At 37.5% G+C, this 21,904-nt stretch overlaps 1 protein-coding gene across 1 annotated transcript; it reads left to right on the top strand.

Annotated features, from left to right (window-relative positions):
• The first annotated feature begins 4,343 nt into the window (after nt 1-4,343).
• On the top strand, nt 4,344-16,258 carry LOC140752063 (nose resistant to fluoxetine protein 6). The gene is made up of 11 exons (XM_073086210.1): nt 4,344-4,484; nt 9,018-9,351; nt 10,200-10,314; nt 10,739-10,826; nt 11,290-11,456; nt 11,943-12,128; nt 12,769-12,945; nt 13,455-13,605; nt 14,954-15,140; nt 15,525-15,667; nt 16,115-16,258. Exons 1-11 carry the CDS (start codon nt 4,362-4,364, stop codon nt 16,256-16,258), a joined length of 1,815 nt encoding a protein of 604 aa, XP_072942311.1. The 5' UTR covers nt 4,344-4,361.
• Nucleotides 16,259-21,904: the final 5,646 nt, after the last annotated feature.

The following is a 21,904-nucleotide window of genomic DNA, read 5'->3' as shown; positions in this document are numbered from 1 at the left end:
GTCGCTCCCACAGCACCGGGTACCTTTGGAAGGATTCCCCCCTCGAAAACAAAAAAAGGCTAGTCAACCTTTTCGCCGACGTATGGATGAACCATGTCGCCAAAACCTAACAGGACAATAACGGAAAACTTAAACCGCTTTAAATGTAAATCACATCAAAATAGACAACGCTCTAGTTCAATGACAAACCTAAGGAAACGCAAAACGTTTATATACATAATTGCAGTGAATAACATAAAGTTATAATCCTTTGCAGTTCATAGCGGGCTATGTGAGGTACTAGACGTTATAGGAATAAGTGGTGCAGTAATATCGGTAAAGCAGTAATGATGGAGCACGCGATCTTAATACTGTTACTTGTTAAGTCGGCCGCATCTGTTATTTTTACTGTCAATGGTAAGTATTAAGTCCCTTTTTAAATAATCACCCTATAACCATCAACCCATATCTAGTGTCTTCACACGTTCGTTTCGGTGGAAAAGTCGATGCCGGCTGACTTACATCTTAGGCGATCTTAGTTCTCCGTGTTGGCAACGTGGTTGAAGGTGGTAGAACCCTATGTGGTTCGACTCCGGCGGCACCACCGCCACACCTTTTCTGCCTCATAACAGCAGTGTTAGGCGCTGCTGTGTTCTGGTTTGAAAGGTGTGGTAAGGGAGACATACTTTTCTGAAACCTTCCAGCTTAGTCCTTACGGGTAGCGGCACATCTGTGGCCGACCTTAGGTAAAAATATCTAATCCTATCCGGGGTTGATTACAGATGTCCATGGGCGGTAGTAGCCAGGTGGACTACATGCCCGTCTGCTACTCCTATATAATAAAAAAAATGCTTCTGTGATCGGTTTTAGGTAAAACTCGTAATATATATGGGCGGCAGTGGCCACTTACCATTAAGTACCATGTTCGTTTGCTACATCTAACTTATAAAACGTATGGAGCATCGTATCATAATTTTATTACAATCCCACTGCTGGGCCACGGGTCCACTTCCAAAATAAGAAAGGACATTGATCATCTTGCTAAAACTTCACCATAGTTACCTCTATTAATTATTACTATTCAATATTTATCATCGACTAACTAAGCAGATTACATATAAAATATAATTTCATAATTCATATATACATAAAAATAATTATAGTAATCTACAGATATTATCGTATGCCACCTTGCTCTACATATCTCTTAGATAGGTACTACTGTCATTCGTTAGTAATAAGTTACAATCAATCATGATCAATATTATGACCCGCGTGGAATGGCCACCATGGTTCCGGATTCTCAGCCAGATAGTAATCTAAATGATGAATTTAGATTTCTGACCTGGGTCTGGGTTTCCGCCCTTAGAATTCCCCCGGTGGCCATCCACGGTGCTACGCCACAGGAACAAAGGAACACAACCGGAGTCTTCTGAGCCCGTTGCCCCGTCGGGCTCCGCCCAAATGACGTTCGCAGTTCTTCCCAGGGTTGCTGGCCGGGCAGTTCGAGGTCGACTCTTGTTGCCCGCAAGCCCGGAAGCCCCTTTTAGTCGCCTCCTACGACAGACAGGGGATACCGTAGCCCCACTCTAGTCCCGGAACTACAGGGATAATCATTAGACCTATACAAGGCTTCCTACCGAATGATAACCAAGACTTAAAGTTACCTCCAAAGCCCGTATTTAGCTACTAGTGGTTACCCATCCTTCCTACCACACTCAATCTCAATATTGTTTAAATTTTGTAGATCGGTTTCAAAAACAAGTCATATCTAGGAAATCAACATAACAATTGCCAACTATACTGTACGTGACATTTAAGACAAATGGGGGCAAATTGAGGAAACTAACACTAAAATCTAGCCATAACATTTTTTGTCTATTGTTGTTTTCGCTACTTACAAAGTTATAAAATAAATAATCTAGTTTCCTCTTCTGGTTCTCGTAAAGTTATGTTGGGGTATGATTGTTGCTGTAGTCCCGTGACTAGAATAGGGCTACGCCCTACGATATCCCCTGCCTGTCGTAAAAGGCGACAAAAAGGAGGTTTCTGGGGTTGCGGGCGGCTAGAGTGGAAACTCGAACCGTCCAGTAAGAGACCCCGGGAAGAATGGCGGTATGTCTGGTCGCGTACCTTCGTAAACACCTGATGGTGTGGGAGAAGCAAAAACTGCTCCCCAGGGTAGAGCCCGATCGGGGCATCACGCTTGGAGGACTCCGCTTGTGTTCCCTCGGAGATCCCGGAGTTCTCCACCAAGCGCTGAGGTCGGCCACCGGGGGGGTTTTAGTGCGGTAAAAATCCCACATAATCTTCGTCGGGTACCTTTTGAAAGGTTACCTTCGTAAAGAAGAATAAAAGGTTTGGGTATGACAAAGGGTAGGCAATTGTCAGGCATTATATTTACAGGCTTTTATTAGTCTTTGGGAGTCACAAAATATGTGGGATTTTAGAACTTGATTCGTTAGGATTTGTTAATAAACTCCAAAATGGTAGGCAAAGATTAGACATATTTTTGTAGTATGTAAGTAGCAAAAGAATATACAGTCCACCGGTAAATGGCTACTACAGACGTCTATCGTATGTAATCAACCTTGGATAGGATTAGAGTTCTCGCTAAAGTCGGCCTCAGATATGTCGCTACTCCTGAAGGCTAAGGTAAATCAAAATCAGTCCAGCTAGTACCATTTTTTCAGCATTTTTTCGTATTACACTTTCGAATTTACTAACATTCGAACTAACGGATGACATTAAGAAGCAATCGTCTAATATTTTTAAATTTAAATTAAGGACATATTTATTGTTCAACAATTTTTATAACATAAATGAGTTTCTATGCAATTGATTCTATTGACATTTTTATTTCTTTTTTTCTAATTGTATATTTTATGATAACTAATTTTTATTATATTTTCTTCAATTTGCATGCTACCGTATTGTTAGCAGAATAAGAGGACCTAAATTTTGTAACACCTGATTATGTACCTATTCTATGCAAATAAATTATTCTATTCTATTCTTAACCATTTTTACTATGTTACAAACATTTTACATTATAGATGTATCTATATTCTATACTGATATTATATTATCTTATATATAAAATTCTCGTGTCACAGTGTTAGTTACCGTACTCCTCCGAAACGGCTTTATTCACCAAATTTTATATGCATATTCAGTAGGTCTGAAAATCGTCTACTATCTATTTATCATACCCCTAAGAGATGAGGGTTGTTCACCCTTAACATTTTTTTATTTACATGGCAACACAACGTTTGCCGCGTCAGCTAGTTATATTATAAAGAAATAAAGTTCGTAACTTTAATTGCTTGTTTGTTAGGGCTAATCTTCAAAAATACTGAGCCGATCATGAAAATTCCTTCACAATCAGAAAGCTACACTATTCAGGAGTGCTATAGGTTATATTCTATTATGATTGAACAAAAAGCGGGCGTAGCCGCGGGTACTGCTAGTCTTAACATAAATCAATTTTTAGTTAAATACGTTATTAAATAACATTGCTGTAGGTTTAATAACATTTACTATAACGTAAACGTCTTTGACCTGCGACCGTTGTAAAACATAATTATAACCGACTTTTAATGCATGCAATTTATTATGATACCTACCATCAATTTACATGTTTATTTTTTCCTGTAAGATAAATAATATAACGGTACTTGATTAACGCGTAGATAATATGGTAGATGTTTTATAAATAATGACATTATGATTATTAAAGGTGAACCATTTGTGGGTCGATTCTGGAGGCGTCTATTTTTGCCTAATAGTAATGTTAAGCGCCGCTGTGTTCTGCTTTGGACGGTGTGGTAAGACCGGGACCAGGAGAAGTACTTAGGAGAAATACTGCAACCTCAGGTGTAGCAACAAATCTGTGACCGATCTTAGGTAGGATTCTACATTAAAGAGATTTCTAAGAAAAATAAGGTTACTGAACGTGATGTATAACAGACGTGTGATGTGGCAGACAATATTGTACAATATTTTGACGATATTACAACTGTAGTAAACTGTAGTAGTGAAACTTCCTTTTTTGACGAGGGGGGAAACCTTCATAGACCCGGTGTCGTGGGAGCGACACCCGGTTATGTCGGGCTCCGCTCTGGTATATAGTTCGCCACACCTTCTAGTGCGTACGATGATATGCGGCCACACATACCGTAGTAGTTCCCGGGGTCACTGGTGGGGCGGATCGAGCTCCCACTCTTGCCATCGGCAACCCTGGAAGCCCCTTTTTAGTTGCCTTACAACACTGGATACCATAACCCTATTCTGATCCCGGAAATACAGGGACAGAACAAACCTTACCTGCCAACGAAACAATAATTATTCTCCAACTTTTCACAGAAACAGAATACAACAAGATGCCGCCATTGTACGCCTTGGATGATTACGAGGGTTGTATGTTAGATGACGATGCGGTGTACTGCGTCGTGGATGTGGACCTCTTCTCACGAAGGAACTCTAGTCTCATGAAGTTTATACAGGTGAGGATAACCGACTTATTTTTTTGTATAATATAGTAGCAGCAAACGATAGTGCAGTCCACCTCAAGCAATTGCTGCCCATGAACATCTATAATACATCCCAGATATGATTATCTTCCTACCTGAGGTCGGCCACAAATGCGCCGTTACATCTGACACACAACGAGTTCTGCCATCTTTAATTTAGATAAAATGCAGAGTACCTAAATATGTAGGTCTAAAAAGTATATACTACTTTACCATATTTTTTAACATGCCTGTATACAATAGATTTACCCACTGTTTTTAAGTAATTGCATCCACACCGCACTCAAAAGAAGTGAATAAAGTGAATGAAAATTTTACTTAAGTAGTATTATTACTTCAATAAATGTTAAATATTTGGATGCCACTTAAAAAGTAAGCAGTGAAGGCCTAGTGGTTAAGAAACTCTTCCTTTTCGAAGGGTCCGGGTTCAAATCCCAGTCTGGGACGCACCTCTGATTTTTCAAAGTTATGTATGCAGTAGAATTTAATTATCACTTGTTTAAAAGCAGAAGAAAAATCGTGAGGAACCTGCATAACTGTGAAATCGTAAAAAACGTTTTCAAAGGTATGCGAAGTCTACCAATTTGCACTTTGCCACCGCGGTGGACAATGGCCTAATCCTTCTAATTCCGTGAGGAGTCCCGTGCCCAGCAGTGGAACAGTAATGGGTTGATGATGAATTTAAAAGTGTAGAAGATCATTGTAACTATAACGGAACAACCATTGCAAAGCCTTTTACTATTATGCAAATAAGGTTTCACTTAATTTATTCAGACAAGAAATGTTAGACCATAAAACATATAATCTTTTGCGACTAAGGCCATAAAACTGACCTTATATATTACAGTTATAAATAATATCGATGTAATTTTACATAATTTTCACCCAGAGGTCAACACTAAGGATATAATAGCAGGTTTAGTTTTAACTAGAACTCATAAGGTCTTGAGATAAATCATATAATTACATAACATCACGACATTGGGATAATAAGTCAATTATAAAAATCATGGAACTTTTTAATTGACTTATTTACTTACATTTCTTAAACTAATGATTGTTATTGTTTTATGAATAATATTATTACTTTAATTAGTCTTCACACTGGGAGTTATTTTACAAGAACCTCTAAAGGTGGTAGAAACCCTTTATGGTTCGACTCTGGCGGCACCACCGCCACCCCTAATTCTACGTCATAACAGCAGTGTTAAACGCTGCTGTGTTCTGGTTTGAAGGGTGTGGTAATGGAGATATACTTATCCCAGGCGTTCCAGCTTAGTCCTCAGGGGTAGCGGCGCATCTGTAGCCGACCTCAGGTAGAAACCTAATCCTATCTGGGGTTGATTACAGATGTTCATGGGCGGGAGTAGCCACTCACCAACAGGTGGATTGCATGCTCGTCTGCTACTCCTTTGGTCTTGGAAACCCTCCTTTGAATCCGTCCCTACGTTTTTTAAAAGTCAACTATATCAGTAATATAATGCCATAAATTCAAACCGGACTGCCGGTTATGACAAAGTTTTCATTATTACTCCGGTGGAAGAAGTGTTTTTTTCCAGTATTCCTTCACAGTACAGGCGATACTACTTTGGAACGCCCTGCCCGAAAACATTAGGAAAGCCACTTGTAGGAACACCTTCAAGAGATTGGTTCGGGAGCATTACTTACGCATGTCCTCCAATACTTGAGTCTTTCAACTTTCCTTAATTCACTGTGTTGTATATATTTATTTGTATATATTATATTTTTATTATATATTTATATATTATTTATATTTATTTATAATTATTATATGTAGATATTGTATTTTTTTCCCATAGTTGTATTTCTTGATATTTTATCATTACTGCTTATGTTTATGCCTACTACATGCTATCGCCATCACCCAGGGTCGACTGGCAGAGAATGCCATTAGGCATTAAGTTTACCCTTTGTAACCCTTAGTTTAAGGTGTACAAAAATAAATAAATAAAAATAAATAAAATAAGAAGCCTAACAAAAGGCTAGTCTGAACCTTCATTCGTACAATGTTGTGCTCATCCAAGAAGATGATTGCTAAACACGGCCACGAGGCATAGGCAGTTAGTGTCACTTCTGCCATGATTTGCTCGCATGACTTGATCTTGCGCAAATGATTGTCATTGTATAAACGTCGGTAAATCCACATTGTCTCGTACATTCGTTTTTGCGAAAGAGGTGAAGACAAGGCATTGTTAGCATCTACTTAATTTGAATAAAATTAATGATTATTTTTAGGGTTCCGTACATAAAGATTAAAAACAAAACATAAGTTTGCCTTCAATGTCTGTCCGTCTGTCACAGGGTTCTATTTCTTCGGTATAACGATGGCCGCTATACACAACAAATACTAACAATAAAAAGCTAGAAAATAAATGGGGGTTGCCATACGAGAAACTGCTATTTTTCAGCGATTTTTGCTTTATCTATTGTACTGAAATATTGTAATACGTAGACAGTTCAAATTTTCACAAAGCATTAACTTTATGGATGCTATAATAACATATACCTAATTACTTTGAAGGTGGTAGAACCCTTTGTGGTCCGACTCTGGCGGTACCCCTATTTCTACCTATTAACAGCAGTGTTAGGCGCTGTTGTGTTCCGGTTTGAAGGGTGTGGTAAGGGAGACAGACTTTTCCGAGGCGTTCCAGCTTAGTCCTCAGGGGTAGCGGCGCATCTGTGACCTCAAGTAGGATCCTATCTGGGGTTGATTACAGATGTCCATGGGCGGCAGTAGCCACTTACCATCAGGTGGACTGTATGTTCGTCTGCTACTCCTATATTATATAAAAAGTATATACTTATTAAAAATAAAAAATGAAACGATGAAAATTTAGTGGTACGGCACCCTCCGTATGAGTTCACACTCACACTTGGCCAATTATCTTCACATCGGGTTGATTAGCATAATCGCGTGCATGGATACGATCACTGCGCTAAACTCTTCCCGATAAATCTATGTAATTTCGCTTGTGGACCTTTTTTTTTTTGACTTTGACTTTTCCCGGAGGTCGCTAGCCGGGCGGTTAGAGCTCCCACTATTGCGTCGATACCGTAGCCCTATTTTGGTCCCGGAACAGGGACATCGCTTGTGAACCTAGCTTGTTAATCTGGGGAATTATAAGAGTAAAAGCAAAATTATGATATTTGTGCTCAATCGACACGTGAACAATTAATAACAGAAACCTGTGTGTCACGGGGGAAACCCTCTATAGTTGAAGTTTAAACACACTGTCTACGTTATAAAAACAGTATTAAGTGTTACTTTATTTTAGTTTTGAGGGCGTGGCAAAGACACACAAGGCATTCTAATTCAGTCTTCAAGTGTTACAACGTATGTGGCGGAATTCAATTTAAAAAAGGCGGTGATAACACCCATTTCTTCCTAATAATAGCAGTATTAAGCGCTGCTGCGTTCTGATTTAAAGGGTAGTAAGGGAGACAAGCTTTCCCGGTACTCAGGTAGGAATTTAATTTTATCTGGGATAGATTAGATCCGCGGGCGGCAGTAACCATTTTCCATCATGCTGGTCTAACAAATGATAAGCGTGTGTTTTACACTTTATTTGCGTATGTTTTACTATTACTGCGAAGTTACAATTAACTGTTGTAAAGTAGGTTTATGAATGATACAGCTTCTCGATAAGAGTAGTTACGTGATTTGTGGATTTACTTGTTTAGTTGTTTAAGTTACATATTTTTTATACAATTGAACAAACAAGCTATTATTTATCCGGTCTGATTAGCAGATCCGAGATTAAGATCCTGGGCTACAAAATCTACAGACAAAATTTAAAATCTAAGTCAAAATAATGTGCCTTTCCGAAATTAAGTACCATACACTTTACAAAGATTTTTTATTGGGGAAGTCCAAGTTACTTCCGTATTTTAAACAAGCGATTATTCAACAGATAAAACAATGTGGTCTGAAATAGCTCAAGCTCCACGTTCCATTAGCTAATGTTTGTCACTGTAGACGAAACTTATCTTTATTAAAATGAATGTTATGTAGTTTTTTTCGCCGCTTGTTCTCCATAGCTAAGCACCTTGCTACGTGGTATTAGATGATTGTTATTTAAACAGAATTCACAATGTAAAGCGATATAAAAGTACAGCAAGTCTACAGTCTTGTTTAAAATTGTACATAAATCGCTACTCTAATGGTAGCGGTACAAATGGCCTCGACATTAAGATCAAATAGCTCTGTTATTTGATATCTAGTCCTTTTTACAATAACGCGATTTTAGGGTTCCTTTCAGAAAGATTGTTCTTATATTATACTGTTTTTGTAATTAAAGTACTGTAATTTTTGGTAAGCTTTTTGGGTCATAATAGACAATCGGTGAGGATTAAAAAAATTTAACGTAAGGACAAATAAAAATAATGGCATAACATTGTAATACAATGTTATATTCATGTGTAAGTTTATGAACTCAAATTATGGTACCCGTGTAAAGAAATGATTTACATTTTTTTTATTTTCAGGGCTACTCCGAATACAAAATGAAACATTACAATCACACACAGTTACACAGAGGAGTGTGTGTCCAAAAATCATGTAACGACTTTATAAAGGACAAACAAAATATAACAGTGGGCCGAGAAGTGGCCCTTGAGAGATGCCTGAACGAATCTATATGGAGAAGCTATGAAATAGAAGCAAAGCTAGGGAAAGTATTATATTGTAAAACTAAAGAGGATAAACTAAGTTATGATGTTAGTGACTATGTCGTGGCTGTGATATATTTAAGTTTAATACTATTAAATATTATTGGAACCTCATATGATCTCATGTTCTGTCAAAAGGACAAAGAATCGGGTATGTTTACATTTACAATTTTAATAATAGGATCGCAAATACACTTGATATCTATTTTAACTCTATTTTTGAACTAAATTAAGTAGAACATAATGAAAATCATAAAATTCGAAAAAAGAAAACACCCCCTTTTGTATAATATGATATGCGAAAAGTTTAAATTTAAAACAAGATTGTAGGAACATAGCTGCCAATCTAATAGATTGAAAGTGGTATTTTATTTACCAATTTAACTTAATTATCTGCGAATTAAATACATAATAATTTATTTACCTTATTGGAAGCTTATAAGTTATAATATATGAGACAGGTACTAAGGTTTAAATCACATTGAACAAATTAATGTATCGTGTTTTACAATCAATACCTTATACAAAGTTATAAATGAAAGTAATCATTATATTGATCGTAACAAATATGTACTAATGTTTCTCATTTACACATTATATAGACTTTATTACATGTTCATAGTATATGGTAAATTATTATTGATTATACTTAAGATTGTAAGTAATTTATTACTTAGACATAAATACAGAATTACTATGCGTTCTATATTAATTGATACTATTTTCTCTAAATGACAAATAAATTAACTATCTTACGCTCGTTTTTAATAATCTATCTATCCAGTGTTTCGTCTACCAAAGATCTAATTTCGGTGTAATAAAAATTGTCAAATTGCTGAACTATTTTAGCAACAATTTTAAGATTCGCAATAATGGGGGTTATACAGTTTTGTGTTTTCTTGCGATCAAAAACTTCATACTTCCATACTTTCCATTCCTTCTTTTTACTACTGTATTGTTCCTCAAAGTTATTATTAAAAATATTGTTATGATTTCCAGGTAATCCTTTCCTAATGGCATTTTCTGTAAACAACAATTGGTCCAAATTGGTCGCTCCGAGCGGAGTCGGGTCAGAACCAAGACTTGAAAGGCTGAAACTATTCCATGGATTAAGGTTTGTATGATTTTAATTTGTATTGAATTTGTTTTACTTATTTTAAAATTTTGTATGTTACACATTTAACGAAGTCTATCAAGAGATGGCGGTAATGTGCATACTTTAACGTGTAACGCTTATGTGTTACACGTTTAACGTAAAAATTTAATTATAATAAGTAAAATTTGTAGAATCGAATATTATCTGAAAAACGATTATACATATACCAATACTATGTATATAGCTACGGTAGTATCAAATCCATATAATGTAACGCAATATGTTAAAGAACTTAGATATTCTTCAAAGCACATGGAGTAAATCACATAACTACTTAAAAATATTTTTTTATTAAAAAAAATAAGACACAATTTCGAGGCTCCATAACTAATTAGTCCTTTAACAAAGTCGAATTAAACTACAAAATTCTATACATTTTCAGGGCAATGACCATGATCTGTGTTATTTTCTCTCACACCGTGCTCATTATGGCATTCTCATATGTCGACAATCCATTATTTGTGGAAAAAGTAAGTAAAAGCTAGAAGTAAGTAGGTACTTGAAAAGAAATTGATTACTAACCTTATATTAAAGGAGCTTTTATTTGAGGTATTAAAACTTAATTATTAATAATTAAATTCTACCATTTCCTATTTTGCCCATATTTTAAATGCTACTTATGTATTTGTTTTATTTATTTATTACGAGCTTAGCTTAGTTAGTTTTGTACGTATGTGAGGGTTAAGCCTTGCAAATTAAATTTCACATATTTAGTGATGATCAAAACGACAGCATTCTAAATTCAATATGGCGGAAGCCACATTATTTTCATACACCACATGATTTGGTTATCAAATGAAAAGGTTTTCTGAGTAGGATCCAAAAAACAAAATGACGTCACTAAAAATTTTGGTCCCAATGTTTTTTAATTTTTTTATAATTTTTACCCGACTGCCAAGGAAGGGTTATTTAAATTATAATATTCTCTCGCAGTCCTACGAAGATCCGTTAAAGCAAATTCTGTTCAATGGGAGCCTGGTGACACACACCTTCTTCGTGATGTCCAGCTTCCTTCTCGCGTACAACTTCCAGCTGCACGCCGAGAAACATGAGGTCACCTGGCTGCTATTCCCCAAAGGAATTGTTATGAGATGGATCAGGTAAATTAATACAACGTTTACTATTTTCAAATCAATTGATGGTACTTTTTGGATGTTTTATTGAATAGCTCTGGAATTGTATGGAGATTTAAAATTTTCAAATAAAGGGTTAATGAAGTAAAGTAGTAGGATTATTATCCCATTATTATTATTATTAGATTTATCAGATGATGATCTGATTTCTTATTTTCAATTGAGATTCTTGAGATTATTTTTATATAATTAGTCTTCTTTATTAGAGAAATCAACGTCACAAGAATTAAGTAATTAAGATATATTTGATTAAAAATTAAGCCAAAAGATTTAAAAAATGAAACGCCTTACCTTTACTTTTATTCCATTCACTCATTTCATTTCTCTTTTATTTTAATCAATATTACTTATATCGTTGTTTTGTAAATGAAGCTAAATATTGGCATTTTACTTATCTATGATCTGCTACTTTTCTTAAATTCCTTTTCTCTTCTGAACCTCTCATATCCCCAGGCTTACGCCAACCTATGCTCTCATCCTCGCCACAATATGCACGTGGATGCGGCATCTGGGGGATGGTCCGTTGTGGCAGATGGTGGTGACGTCGGAGGCTGACGCTTGCCGCCAGTACTGGTGGGCGCATGTGTTCTACATCAACAATTATTTGTATAATGACGCTTACTGCGCGCCGCAGACCTGGTAAGTAAGAAGCCCTGAAAAGGTTGTGCGAATAGAATTTATTTTTTATGATTAAAGGAAAGAAGATTAAATTACCTGTCGTTAATTTCAAAATAATGTTATTTAAATTGCTTAGATCTAATTTTTAAAACCACCAAAAAATATTTTTGTATTAAACATCTGTCTTAAAAGAGGCTAAACCGATTTTAGTGACATTAAGTCAAAGATAGACAGAACTTTAAACAAAGTCTACTTACACAGGCTTTTCGTGAATTCATATATTTCTGTAAATTTAATGAGTAATAGTTCAGCAATGCAACACCTTTTTCTTTCTTTTATAATATAGGAGTAGCAGAGGAGCATGCAATTCACCTGATGGTAAGTGGCTACTGCCGCCCATGGACATCTGTAACAACCCCAGATAGGATTAGATATTCTTTCCTGAGGTCAGCCACAGATGCGCCGCTATTCCTGAGGACTAAGCTGGAACGCCTCGGAAAGGGAGACTCCCTTACCCACACCCTTCAAACCAGAACACAGCAGCACTTAACACTGCTGTTATGAGACAGAAATAGGTAACACGCTTTCCTTCAAAGAAAAATCACACATTTTTTATTGTAATCAAAACATTATCAAAGAAAGTAATTCTCATAACTTATAGGTACCTAGCAGCAGACACGCAGCTGTTCTGTGTGGGTCTGTTTGTATGTGTGTTCGTGCGGAGCTCACGAGCCAGGAAAATTGTACTGTCAGTGCTGATCGTCATATCCTTGGTGATTCCAGCTCTCCACACGTACTTCCAGAACTTGGACGCTGTCGTTATACAGTCTCCAGAGTCGTAAGTAGTTGTTGTCAGTTTTTTCAAAATGCCAAAACTACGGTTTAATAGAAGACGCTTTCGGCACTCACAACCCCATATTAGGATTTCCTTAGTCGTGGGTGCTATAGGCACACACAAAGACGTTTATACAAACACCAAGATCTAAAGCAGCTATCCAAATTCAGATGTCTGTCTGGCCGCGGATCGAACCATTTGCGTGGGAGAAATATGTCTAATTGCAGGCAAAATGGGTTTGACTTATAAACGACTTTTGGCTTTGGCCTAGCGTTTATAGCAAGTGGTAATTAACTTCTAGAGCACTCATAATCAAAGGTGCCTGAGATTTGAACCTCAGACCCTCGATTGAGAGGACGAGTTTTTACTTCTAGCCTTGATATCACTGCGTGAATAAAATAATCTAAAACATATCTATATTTCGAAGACCTTATAGTTATATTAGTTTTTGGAGACCCTTACAAACACAGATATGTAGTTCACATACTACATTTGTTAATGATATTTTTCAGATCCTACCGCGAGCTATATGTTCGCGATGACACTTTCCGGTTGCTGTACATACGTGGTCACACCAACCTCTCTACGTTCGTGTTAGGCCTCATCGGAGGCTTCCTGGCCTTCCACTGGCAGACGGAAGGGAAAGACTTCAATAAATACAAGGTATAGTATAGCCTATACTGATATTATTGTTTATTTCTGTTGTCACTTATGTTTTATGTTTCATTATGGGAATTCTATTTTATTTCATACGTATTATACCTTGTATACCGAGGAAATCCAAAATCAAAGCAAATATTTCTTTCTTTTAAGATTTAAATTTTAGATTTTTTTCAGGTTTTAAGACGTTCAATGTATGGCATAACTAATTTCTAATTTTAAATTAACTGACTCAGCCTAAATTTGATTTAATTGGAAGAAAGGCAGGTTCTTTAATAATAAAAAAACTGATTCGAGTAACTAAAGATCAGATAAACTGCACGCGCATTAGCTATTTTCATTAATCATTCAAATTTAGAACTCTTAATGCAATCAGGAATCTTCAACGTCAGTTCAAGATAAAAAAAACATTTTTGATTTTGTTATCTCCGCAATAAACGAATTCACTGCCAATATATGCGTCTAAATTAATTCAAACAAAATAAGCAACCTGGAAATTTATTGTAAACGAGAAATTAGTAGTTTTGTAAAGAGTTTCACATATTTCGTACTTTGCTGCATTTTATACGATCTTAACTGAAAAAGCAATATAACTCTTTATATTACTATTTTGACAGCTAAACCCTACTCTTGGTTGATTTTAGATACAGATACAGGTCTATGATATGAGACCATCCACAAATAAATATTTTGTGAACTAACTATATCAAATTACTTTCGGGCGGTTCAAGTTTATTCAGTGATATGTAATATAAATCTTTACAATTGTCTGTCAAACAAATACTTCACAAGAAAACGCATATTAAATTACGTAATAGGTCCTTATAAAGTTTCCAATTTACAAGTGCTGTTCATGAAATGGTATTTGCTTATTCAATTATTATTGACCGCCTTTATAATTCTGTCGAAACATTGATGTTGTTCATCTGATGGCATATTGGTATTAGTGTTTTACTGGGATTTTTTTTAATAATATTTTTATTTAACATTGCTTACATTTTCAAAATACTTTTATTTTTACTTTAAACACTTATCCCTGAATTTTTCAACTAATTAAGTTTTATTATATAGTCGTAGCAGACGATCATAACGATCATACCGACCATGGACTTCTGCAATCAACCACAGGTAATATTAGATTTCTGCCTGAAGTTGTCCACAGATGCCGCCGAGCCGCTGAGTACCGAGCCGGAATGACTCGGTTATGTCTCCCTTGCCACACCCTTCAAACTAAAATACATAAGCGGCTAAGTCAAAAATATGACAGTGGCGCCAATGCATTAAAACTACGCTAGTCTACATAGTTATACATCTAAATATTTCGAACATAATGAACTGTATCCCTTTTCAGAAATACAACTGGTGTGTCTGGTTGCTATTCCCTGCTGGCGTCCTGGTCATCTTATCCGGAGGTCTCTTCTACATCGACGGCAGCAAACCCTCCGACTTCTTCAGAATTATCTACGCTACTTTCTATAAGCCGATCTTCCAGACTCTTGTCGTCTGTTTAATCATCAGCATCATTTTTAAAGTTGAAAGTGAGTTGGATTAATTTTTTTACTTTAAGTTTCTATCAACAATTTCTCTTTAATAATATTTTATTTTATTATTAGTTCCAATAAGTAAATATACATGAAATTATTAATTTAGTAATTAATTTATTATTTTCATTATTACTTACAAATACTCTTTTTCAAATATTTTCGTCCTTTAAAGCTTGTTGATACTTATTGAAAGATTATAGAAATGGGTACAGCTTTTCTCTTTACACTTAATATATGTTTATTTATCTTTATTTTATTATTATTACCACCTGTTATATTTTTTTTTACATATTAATGAAAAAATGTAGAGCTTGCTAGATCAATTCTTTTTATGTGTAAGCCATTAATTCAAGAACTTATTTTTATACTTTCTTACAGCTGTATACAGAGGAATTATTGAGTGGCGTGGGTTCACCTGGATGGGCCGAGTGTCATACAGCGCGTTTCTCTGCCACACCATGTTTCAACGAGGCTTGATTGGCGCTCAGACTATACCCACTCATATGAGTGAGTACTATGTGGTGAGTTTTGAATGGCGTGGCAGGTTTTTAGTGGAGAAGTGAAAGAAGGGTGAACTAATGTGCGTCATCGGAATTTTGAAACTGTCGGAAAGTTTTCTATTATTTCAATGATGTGCATTGTGACGTCACGATTCGATAAAAGAGTAAGATGTTAGATGCACATCGTTTATTTTTCGTCATGTGCTTCAAACGATACATTTGTATCCGAAGCTTTGGGCATAATGCGTACAGACCGTCTGATACGGTCAATCTAAAATGGTTAAATTAATACGTGCAAATATGTATATTAAAACATTTACCTGCAACATTCAAATTATAAGGAGCTTCTCACGTTGCTTTTTCTCTACGGGGAAACCTTCCAGATCGGTGGTAGATTGTTGATATCAATCAAGTTTTTATAAATGATTACGATTTTTGATTTTGTTTAATATAATGATTTTGTTACAGGTTGTGGTCCTGCTAGCTACAGTGTTCATGTCTTATGTTTGTGGTGGCTTACTGTGGTTGCTGGTGGAAGCGCCGCTAGGAGGCGTTACGAAGGCTGTAATGGGGGGTAATGGGAAAAGACAATCGGATGTAGAAAATAAATAATTTAAAAAATATATTTTTTAATTTTTTTAAAATGTTCGTCTCCTTTTGCTCCATAGGGGATAAATTATCACACAGAACACAGAACCACATTATTTAACTATATATCAATTTCTTTTTAGAAATTGTAAAATTAGATATTTGGTACCAGTTGCTCAAGCAAGTAGCCAAAGGATGGAGAGACTAAATTAAAATGTATTGATGATTTCGTAATACAAATTATTGTGATCCAGATGTCGTAACAATTTAATAGCTTTTAGGTCGTTTGCAGCTGTGTCGAATGCCGTTGCCAAAATCAAATTAATTTAAAAACGCATTTACATTTTAACACAATAACGGGAATATTTACTGACATAATGTGTATATGTATAATATATATGTATAATAATATATATGTTTAATATTATATATAATATTATAAATAATTCTATATTCTTATAAATCAGATCAGAAGGGACTTTTTTAAAAAGAAAAAGGCTTTATTACACACGTTTTCAATAATCGATTTAATTAATTTAACAAAAACCCTAAAATCTCACAAGTTTAATCAGCAAGGTTTAATTAACAAATAACTCTAATCGTATTAATTAGTACAAATCTGAACCTAACAACAAGACAATGACAAGCGTAATAACAATTTCTTAAGAACAATACAAGGGAACAATATATCGCACAGACCGACACCGAACCGAACGAACGCAAACAAAGGAATGAGCCCCGGCTACCGTTTGTGATCGCTTTTATAGCATTCCTCCCACTACTACCCTCATATCTTCCAACACGGCCTTTCCTGACAGGAGCCCGTCCCCGGACTCCTTCCTCATCAACTTTCATGGTCTGTATCAAGGATTGGTACAGAGGGCAGGGAACTCTCTTTGTTCGCAGTGGGGGCAATCAGTTCCAAGGGTCTCAATACCCCGGAAGGGCCTGGTTGCGGCTCGACCTCTTCTACAGGCTTTTCTACATCGGGAGGCAGGTTGTCACCTGGAGGTAACTCCTCTCCTTCAGGGTCTGCGTCTGTAACAAAGAAATTTCACCACAAATATCTTTTCGTATTGTAGATCTACGGATGTCCACTATCGTGTAACAATGACGTCAACCTACGTCAACCGCCATCCGTATAAAAAGCTCAACCGTGACACGATCTCTTAACAACCTTACTGGAGGACGACTAATCATCATAGTTAAGCTTCCCAGCACACCGAGATAAAGTGTCTAGCATTCTGTACACTAAGTCTAATCACCTGTCTTAAATCAAGAGACCCGACCATCTAGGATAACGTATCCGATGCACTCCAGGATAAACTATTATCCCAAACTCAAAGTCTCCCTTGGGAAAACCTGTCCGATACACTCCAAGACACGGTTAACCCAAGCCCACAATTTTTCTACAGGATGTCCACTGTCCGATGCACTCCAAGACAGCTGGACATCCTCGTCCCAAAGTCCCCCTAGGATAACTATAGTCCGATGCACTCCAAGACACATAGTTATCCCCGGCCCAGAGACTCTGTCCCTAACGTATCTCGTGTCACAATAAAGTCTACAGGATGTCCATTGTCCGATGCACTCCAAGACAGCTGGACATCCTCGGCCCAAAGTCCCCCAAGAATAACTATTGTCCGATGCACTCCAAGACATATAGTTACCCCCGGCACAGAGACTCGGTCCCTAACATATCTTGTGTGTTAACGAGTTCTAACGTCTCAATAAAGTCCTCAGGATGTCCATTGTCCGATGCACTCCAAGACAGCTGGACATCCTCGGCCCAAAGTCCCCCAAGAATAACTATTGTCCGATGCACTCCAAGACATATAGTTACCCCCGGCACAGAGACTCGGTCCCTAACATATCTTGTGTGTTCATGAGTTCCAACGTCTCAATAAAGTCTGAGAAAATACTCTTTAAGTCATGCCAATATAAAGTGAAAACTCACCGTCGAAAAATGCAGAACACACATCAGGAGTCCACTCTCCATGCCACGGCACCATATATTCCGCAGCTGCTTGGGTTGACTTGCCGTATGAGCCAGCTAGCAGCTGCAACTCATAGCGACCGTGTGGGAGTATCTTCGTAACTCGATACGGTCCTCGCATACACGAGTCTAATTTCCCGATGGACTGCGCCTGTTTTCGAACAAAAACCAACGAGTGTAATCCGTATACACGAGGAGGCTTACGTCTCTGATTGACGTAGGCATCCTGATCAGCTTGATTGGCGCGAAGGTGTTCAGACGCCCTCTGTCGGCTCATCTCACGAAGGGCTTCCCGGTTACCACTGGAACCTTCAATGGCTACGTCTCGTATTAAACTGCGTATGAGCGGTGTGGCAGCTTCAATACCTATCAGCAAGTTCAAGGCAGAGTATTGCGTCGTCTTGTGTTTTGTAATGTTTAAAATCAGTTGTAGCTTCCACATTACCGCTGGCCACTTCTGCTGCCGGTAATTACACTCTATACGAACCATGTTGAGTACGGTACGGCAGTAACGCTCCACTTGTCCATTGGATTGGTGCATCTCTGGTGTTATAAAATGAGTGTCGCAACCCATATCTTTGACCCAATTATGGAAGTCACTGCTTTGAAACATGCGTCCTCTATCAGTAATTATCAATTTTGGGGTTCCAAAGAGGGAGATCATGTTCGTAAAGTGTCGCTTCAGTTCATCACTGTCTTGTCTGTGCATAGGGTATAACAAACAGAATTTCGAAAATGCGTCTATAATAATAAGTACATAACGGTAATTGTCAGTTTCTGGCAGAGGGCCCAAAGTATCCATATGCACTGTTTCAAAAGGTGCCTCTGGTTTATCCCAAGAATGAATGGGCTGTAAAGGAGCCCGAGCTACTTTTTTGTGAGAGAGACAAATTAAGCAATGGGAAATATACTTTTGTGCAAATGTTCTTAACCCCGGAAACCAAAAGTGTTTTGTAATTAGATCTATTGTTTTATCCACTCCGTGATGATCATGTTCATCATGAAAAATGCGCATTAGGCTGAGTCTATGTCCTTTTGGGATGAAACAACAAAGTTTAGAACTTTCACCGGTAGGAGTAAGCTTAACATAAAGAATGTCGTTTTTAACAATATAGCGACTAGAATCTAACTGCCCATCCACTAACCTCTGTTTTAAAGACTGCGTCTCCTCATCGGCCGCCTGAGCAACTTGTGCCCAGTTTAGCGGCTTTTGAACGGTACATGTGTTAACCGGATTCCGGCTAAGGTAATCCGCGTGGGATAGAAAGCAACCTTTTCTGTACTCAAGTTTAAAATCAAAGTCTTGGAGGTATACCCACCACCGGGCCACCCTGGGCAATAGGTCCTTCTTACGCTGAGTAAGTTTTAACGCGTTGCAGTCAGTAACCACGGTGAAGGGTACGCCCACAAGATTGTGCCTAAAATACTCAAGAGCTTTTACCACTGCCAAGGTCTCAAGCTCATATGAGTGGTACCTACACTCAGCCCCTTGAGTGAGTCTGCTGAAGTAGGATACCACTCGTTTGCGGTTTCCCTCATGTATTTGCATCAAGACAGCTCCGTAACCAATAGAACTTGCGTCCGTATGTATTTCTATTGGCAACGAAGGGTCATAAATAGCAAGTACTGGTTCACTTGTAAGACAATCTATAAAGTACTGACGAGCGGCCTGTTGTTCCGTACCCCACTGAAAATTGACACCCTTCTTTGTAAGTGCAGTAATGCAAGAAGCTTTTTGGGCGAATCCAGCGATATATCGTCTAAAATAGCTCGCCAACCCTAGAAATTGTCTTACCTGCTTCACATTTTTTGGTTCAGCAGAATCTATTAAAGCTCGCACTTTCTCACGGCTCGGTCTAACCTGACCCTGACTAATTGTGCGACCTAAGTATTCTACACTGGTAGTTAAAAATGAACATTTTTTTAAATTGACGGAGAAGCCAGCCCTTGTCAACGTATCAAGTACCCTTCTAAGTAAAATTAAGCCCTGATCGATACTTTTACTCATAATTAAAACATCATCGATATATACAAGAATGTTCCCAGCATTTATGAACTCGCGAAGGGTCTTAGAGATAATACGCTGATACACCACTGGTGCATTTGCCAAACCGTAAGGCATCTTTCGATATTGATAATGTCCCTCCGGTGTGACGAATGCTGTAAGTGGAATTGATTCAGGATCAAGAGGAATCTGGTGAAAGCCGGTTGCCATATCTAGGGATGTAAAATACTTATTATTACCTAAACGGTCTAAGCAGTCGTCTATACGCGGCAACGGAAATCTATCTTTGATGGTAATCTCGTTAAGCTTTCGATAATCTACGCACATCCTATCCGACCCGTCTTTCTTTTTGACGAGTAGGATAGGACTCGCGTAGTCAGACTCAGACTCCTCTATTATCCGTTTGTCAAACAAGTCTTTTATTATGTCGCGGACACGAAGTGTTTCAGCGTGTGACAGATGATATGGTCGATAATACACAGGACTACTGGTTTTGACTTTAATTGACATATGCCCTGTATTTACCGTTGAAGTGGCAGTGCCAGTAATAAAGTATTGAGAGAATTCACCAATTATCCCCAGTAAATTATCTAAATCATCACCTATCAAAGGCGTATTAATAGATGTTGAAGTTTGAGATTGAACATTCATCACTGTATCTAAGTTGTCATTAGCTCTCGTAAGTAACTGGGAATCTTTAGTACGTTCGTATCTAACACCCTCCCTGTTTAAAACATCTGTGCCTATAATCACCGACACATTCATGTATTCAGAAGCCACCACGAAAAAATCTACCTCAAGAGTCAGACCGTCAAACACAATTGGGAGCGTAACGTAAAAAGTGCTTTCAATTTCCTGACTACCTAGGCCTTTTAAAATCCGAAATGTTGGTGTACGTGAACATTTAAAATGTTTCAACATTGACGACGACATCAACGAAATAGAAGAACCGCTGTCTATCAGAACGTCAACGGGTACGTTCTGTATTACAGCCGCTATGACATCCCTGGTCTGACGGGATCGCTGCAAAAATTTACATTATCCTTGTTCGAAGCCTCCGCACGTTGCTTAGCAAAACAAGTGTCGACTTTGTGTCCCGATCTCCTACAGTACGCACATAGTTCGGGCCTAGATGCAGGTGCTGACATCCTAACCTCCTCGCTATTAGATAAATTTCCTGACGGCTGTTCGATTCTGGGTTTCTTAATACATGAAGCCTGTCTATGCCCTAACTGACCGCAAGAATAGCATCTAATGTCACTGAAGTTGCGTTTACGTGAGTATTCGATAGGACGTTTACTAGTCGTTGCGTTTCGCATATCCGGGCGCGACGAAGACTGTTTAACGATATGGCTCGTACTAGGTTTAACATAAATAGAAAAGAATTCGACTAAATTATTCGGTAACAGTTTGGCATTCGTTGCTGAAGCTCTGATATTCGGATCAGTGATACCGCGAATTATTATAGCCGATATAAGCTCATCACTAAGCCCTTGAACTATACGTAAGCGAAGTAACGACCGTATATATTCCGCGTATGTTGGATAATTATCAGAATTTTTCGTCATGACTTCGAACAATATTCCTGCAAAGTCTGGTACTTTAGGACATAGGGGTTGAAATTCTTTCTTAAAATTAGTCCAACTACGATCACTAGAAACCCATTCAT

The sequence above is a fragment of the Epargyreus clarus genome, unplaced genomic scaffold, assembly GCF_041222505.1.
Source record: "Epargyreus clarus isolate Ecla_fem2 unplaced genomic scaffold, WU_Ecla_fem_2.2 ptg000024l, whole genome shotgun sequence".
In the NCBI taxonomy this organism is placed as follows: Eukaryota; Metazoa; Arthropoda; class Insecta; order Lepidoptera; family Hesperiidae; genus Epargyreus; species Epargyreus clarus.
The sequence above is the reverse complement of the archived record's forward strand: the minus strand, read 5'-3'. Positions and strand labels throughout refer to the sequence as shown.